We start from the raw sequence: 5,859 nt of genomic DNA on the forward strand, positions 1-5,859 counted from the left end.
AAGCTGAAGGAAGGTGTGAGCTAGGAATGAACTAGTGATAAGCCGTGTAGACATCTGGTGGAAGAGCGGCAGGTAAGCTGAAGGAGTAGCAGCAGCAAACAGGAGTGTGACTCACGTGGTCGAGGAACACCAAGAGAGCCAGGGTGACTAGAGCAAAAGGAGCAAAGGAGGAGGAGACAGATAGAGGAGAGGGCCAGATCCGAAGAGCCTTCTTGCGGAAAGATGTTGGCTTTTAACCCTGTTACTTCCAAGTTGATCCTGATCCCGAGTTGTTGCCTGCTAACTTTCCTAATAAACCAGGTAACTGTGAGTTTGGTGTGAGTTCTGTGTGGCCATGGCAACAAATTATTGATCCCAGCAGAGAAGTAGAGAGTGCTGTGGCGGAAATGGCTGGTGTCAGAAATGGTGAAAAACGTTGGAGAGGGGAGGTATGTCAGACATCCACCTCCTCGGAACCAGCTTTGTGCTGATCCTGATTCTTATTCCCCAGGAATTTAGGCAAGTCCTTATAGCACTAGGCTACTTCTCCTTAAAAATCATTTATAAAACATGCCAAGTGAAGGAAGCCAGTCAAAAAGGACCATATATTATATGATTTCATTTATATAAAATATCCAGAATAATATGAAGTCTACAGAAACAGAAAGTAGATTAGTGGCTGACTAGGTTTAGGGGGTTTGAGGAATAATGGGGAATGACTGAGTGCTAATGGGTACAGGGTTTCTTTTGGGGGTGATAAAGATGTTCTAAAATTTATCGTGGTGCTGGTTGTACACCTCTGTGACTATAGTAAAAACCATTGCATTGACCATTTTAAATGGGTGAATTGTATAGTATGTGAATTATATCTCAATAAAGCTGTTTAGAAAAAAGAGCACGCATGAAGCCGAGGGAGCAACATGTCAGTTCACATAACACCTATGAGTACCTGTTGTATGTTAAGCTTTGAGCCAGGTTCTAGGGATATGGCAGTTACTGGGGACACACCGGGCCTCCTGGCACCTAAGTCTAGCATGCAGTGGCAAGAAGGCATGGGAGAATATATCTAGTCGAGATAACTATATGTTATTCTTCAAAGAGGTTTACTTTCCTGAACTAGCATTTTGATTAAAATTATGGTTTCTTATACATCATAGATAATATGATACAAAAAGGATGCTTCATGTGTATCTGAAGGACGGATTATAAATGAAGAAAATTATGTTATTTCTTTTTGTCTTCTTAAGCCTAACGGTGGTATTCCACATGATAATCTTGTTCTAATCAGAATGAAGCCTGATGAAAATGGAAGATTTGGATTCAATGTAAAGGTAATCTAGAATTTATATTGTACTCAGTTTTTTAAATTAAGAGTCTTATTTGGTAATACTTGACTAAATACTCAACTTGCTCTATCTTAAGGGAGGATATGATCAGAAGATGCCTGTGATTGTGTCCCGAGTAGCACCAGGAACACCTGTGAGTTATCTAAAATTTGCAATGTAATCCTGTTTCCAAGAATATGTACTTGTTTTATCATTTTTATTTGTTTAAATAAAGGAAGAAATTTAATAGTTTCTTTTAATTTATCAAATATCAAATATTGTTGATTAAATCTCTTAAATTTCTGATAAATTAGTGTTTACTTGTTCACTATGAGTTTTTTAAAGCCATGTTTTTACAAAGAAGCTATATGATTTTTAATGCTTCTAAAGCATTAACAGATCCTATCAAAATAACCCCTTAAAACAACAAAATGTAAACAGAGGTATAGTTTGTTTTGTTACATTTGTTCTTCATTTAGAATAGTTTATCTACGTGTATTTGCCTCCTTTCTGTTTAAAAAAAAAAAAGAAAATTAAATAAATAGAAATGATACCAGTGAACTTTTTTCCCATAAGGACAATTTTTAAGACTTTTTACTATGAATGAAAGTAGAGAAAACAGTTCAATATTCAGAATATATGAAGAATTCCTACAACTCAGCAACAAAAGACAAACCACCCATTTAATAAACAAAAAGGGCAAAGAATCTGAATAGACATTTCTCAGAAGAACATATACTAATGGCAAATAAGCGTATGAAAAGATACCCAGCGTCATTAGTTATCACCCATTGCTGTCGAGTCGGTTCCGACCCATAGCGACCCCATAGGACAGAGGAGAACCGCCCCATAGGGTTTTCGAGGAGCAGCTCATGGATTCAAACTGGTGATGTTTTGGTTAGCAGCCGAGCTCTTAACCACTGTGCCACCATTAGCGGCCCCTCATTAATCATTAGGGAAATGCAAATGAAAACCACAATGAGATACCACTTCACACCCATTAGGATGGCTGCTGTCAGCAAAACAATCAAGATAACAAATGTGGACTCATTCCCTCCTCCATTACTGGTGGGAATATGAAATGATGCAGCCATTTTGGCTGTTCCTGAAAAAGTTAACATAGAATTACCATATGACTCAATTCCACTCCTAGGTATATACCCAAAAAAATGAAAGCAGCAACTCATACAGATACTTGGACACCAAGATTCATCAGAGCATTATCCACAGTAATTAAAAGGGGGGAACAACCCAAGTATCCATGAACAAATGAATGGATGCACAAAACGTGGTCTATCCATACACGGAGTATTATTCAGTCATAAAGAGAAATGAGGTTCTGATACACACCATGACATGGATGAACCTTGAAAACTTTAGGCCGAGTGGTGATGTAAGTCAGACACAGAAGAACAAACGTTGTCTGATCCTGTTTATGTGAAATACCTAGAACAGACAAATGCATAGTGGTTACCAGGAGCTAGAGGGAGAGAAGGATGGGGAATTATTGCTTCAGGGGTACTGAGTTTCTTTTTGGAGTGATGAAAAAATTTTAGAAATGGATAGTGGTGATGGTTGCCCAACATGGAGAAAGTAACAAATGTCACTGAATTGTACACTAAAAATGGTTATGATGGCATTATTTTGTTACATATATTTTACCACAATAAAAAAAAATCTAAGAGAAAACATAATTAACCCATGTGCCCATCATTCAGCTTTAACAGTGATGAACTTTCTGCCCATCATGAGAACAATTCTTGATGAATTATGGGTGTATTGTCTTTACTGCTATTTATATGTAGCAAATATTGCTTTCAAATGCCAGTTTATGTTATCTACTCTTAGTAATTTTAGTTTTCTTGAACCAGCAGCCTGAGAGAGAGGCCAGCTATGCCTCTTTTGGTGTTTGCACCAGCCTCAGAGTTGCTTTGACAGTCACCGTCGAGATTGATCAAGGATGTCATATGTCATTTGGTTCTGGTTTTTCAGGACTTTGTTGGTTGCAGATAACAGGGCACTCAGGACTTGAGCATAAACACAAAATGTATCACTGGCTGCTAACCAGAACGTTGGTGGTTAGAATCGACTCTTTCTGGAAAGGAAGGCCTGGAAATCTACTTCCGAAAAATAAGCCATTGAAAACCCTACGGAGTATAGTTCTACTCTTACGTGCGTGGGACTGCCATGGGTCTGAATTCACTCAGTGGCAACTGGTTTTTTATACAAGTGTCTTCAAACAACCCAATAACAGAAATGCAGCCAGACCTTTAGAAGGGACTTTGAATACCATCAAAACTCTGTTTTCTATCTCTGTTTCTTTTTATGTAATTGTACCAGTCTTCTCTCCCAGTGCATTAGCCTCATCTCTAAGCCACTCCAGATAAACACACAGTCTAAATCAAAACTGCACTTGGTAGCAGCTTCAAGCCAAGTGCTGTAACACCACCCCCCCACCACCAGGAGCACACGCGCTCTCTGCCTTCAGACCGGATTGTAACTACTGAATTGCCGCTAAGTAGACACTTGGTAGCTGCTGCTGTTCTGCCCCTCAGTCCATGTGGTAGGATGTGATTACTAATAACTCCACATTTACGTATTGGCAGCTAAACCACCCAGAGTGACTAAATCTCTCAGTCCAAGTTACAAATTCCTGGGAAGGAAACCCTTGCCAGGCCAAGCTCGGATCAGATGTCCCCTTCAGGACAGGTCCATTGTGGTTGGGTCCATATTGCTAATCTTTCTCTAATAGCTTCTCCCTTAATTACTTCTTTGTTTTCTGGAAAATTTGTAAGCAGTCTTGGCTTTGTAGTGCAGGACCGTGCAAGCTGAACCCATGCAAAGCGATCTTGATAATAATGGACATGATGTATAAAATGACTTGGGACCTACTGTACACGTGGAGGACAGGGACACAGCTGGGGGGAGATCATCCAAAATCCATTACATTGAGATGTTTAATGTTCTTTTTTCTCACAGATTGTATCTTTAATAGGGCCCCATTGTTTGGTCCCATGTATTATGATGTTCCTAATACTCCACATCTCAGCTATCAATAGCGTATGTGGTCATAATAATGCAGACACTGAATATTGATCTAACCAAAGTTATATAACTACATGGGAAGGAAGGAGACCTGATGCGCAACAGTTAGCACTCGGCTGCTAACCCAAAGGTCGGCAGTTCAAAACCCACCCAGCCATTCCAACGGAGGAAGACCTGACAATCTGCTTCTGTAAAGATTGTAGCCAAAAAAATTCTGTTGGGTAGTTCTGCTCTGTCACATGAGGTCACTATGAGTCAGACTCGACTTGAAGGCACCCAACAGCAATAACATTGGAAGGAAGGGAAGATGGGAAATATGCGTGTGTTTGGGACGGCAGACGAGAGGACAGAAGAGCTAAATTCTCACCTGTTATAATAAGAGAGTTAGTACATAATGCCCAAAATAGCAAACATAAGAAAAACAGTATGGAAATGTTATTTAGGGATAGGGAAATAACCACCGAAAGATGTAGTTAAAACATTGAAAGAAGTTGCCTCTAGAGAGGGGAAATGTTAGGGAGTAATACCAGAAATTTGTCTTAACAACCTTATAGACCTAGTCAGTTCTTAGAGCTGATGTATAACTTTGTTAAAACAAAAATTAAACTAAAACTTTTTTTAATCAAATATATATTTTTTGACTTGACAATTTCACTTTTAAGAATTACCCCTAACAAAGTAATTAGAGTAGGGAACAAAGGATACTTATACAAGTGTATTCATTACAGTGTTATTTAGGAGTTAAAAATTGAAAACTATCAAAATTTCTTCGTAAGAGCTGATTAAATAAATTATGCATTGCCTGCAACTTTTGAAATGATGATGTAGTTCTATATTAATATGGAAATATGTCCATAAGATGGTATTATGGAAAAATGCAGGTTATATTTCCATATACCATATTTGTACGTAAATAATGCACACCTTCTACATTTGTGTGCCAAGGTGCGCGTTATTTGCGTACAAATATGGTATATGTTTGATCCAAGTTTTTAAGGTATGTATAGTGTACATAGAAAATGTTTGGAAGCATTGCTAAAAATATTAACAGCGTTTCATCTGGATATGGAATTACTGGTACTTATCACTTCTGCAGAGCCCTGGTGGCATAGTGGTTAAGAACTCAGCTGCTAACCAGAAGGTCAGCAGTTTGAATCCACCAGCTGCTCCTTGGAAATCCTATGGGGCAGTTCTACTCCGTCCTATAGGGTTGCTATGAGTCAGAATCAACTGGATGGCAGCGGGTTTGGTTTGTTTTTATCACTTCTATATTCATTTTTTTTAATTGTCTGAATCATGACAATGAGCATGTATTGCTCTTACAATTGGAAAAGATAAACCTTTCTTTATTTGCATGCCAGTTACAATAGGCAGTGAATGACAGGAAAGAAATACTGATTTTTTTTTTTTTTTTTTAGTCTCTCATACAAAAATTTATACATACATTGTTATGTGACCCTAATTGCTCTCCCTATACTGTGACAGCACACTCCTCCTTTCCACCCCTGAT

The 5,859-nt window shown here is 38.5% G+C and overlaps 1 protein-coding gene across 2 annotated transcripts in view; it reads left to right on the top strand.

Moving 5' to 3' along the window:
- Nucleotides 1-5,859, top strand: part of PTPN4 (protein tyrosine phosphatase non-receptor type 4) — a 222,437-nt gene that overhangs the window by 165,675 nt on the left and 50,903 nt on the right. For both annotated transcript variants that reach the window (XM_023724688.1, XM_004389685.1), the window contains 2 exons: nucleotides 1,227-1,310; nucleotides 1,402-1,458. In XM_023724688.1, coding sequence (XP_023580456.1) covers nucleotides 1,227-1,310; nucleotides 1,402-1,458 — 141 coding nt within the window. The remainder of the gene's footprint in view (nucleotides 1-1,226; nucleotides 1,311-1,401; nucleotides 1,459-5,859) is intronic.

Source organism: Trichechus manatus, unplaced genomic scaffold (genome assembly GCF_000243295.1).
Source record: "Trichechus manatus latirostris isolate Lorelei unplaced genomic scaffold, TriManLat1.0 scaffold00255, whole genome shotgun sequence".
Taxonomy (NCBI): Eukaryota; Metazoa; Chordata; class Mammalia; order Sirenia; family Trichechidae; genus Trichechus; species Trichechus manatus.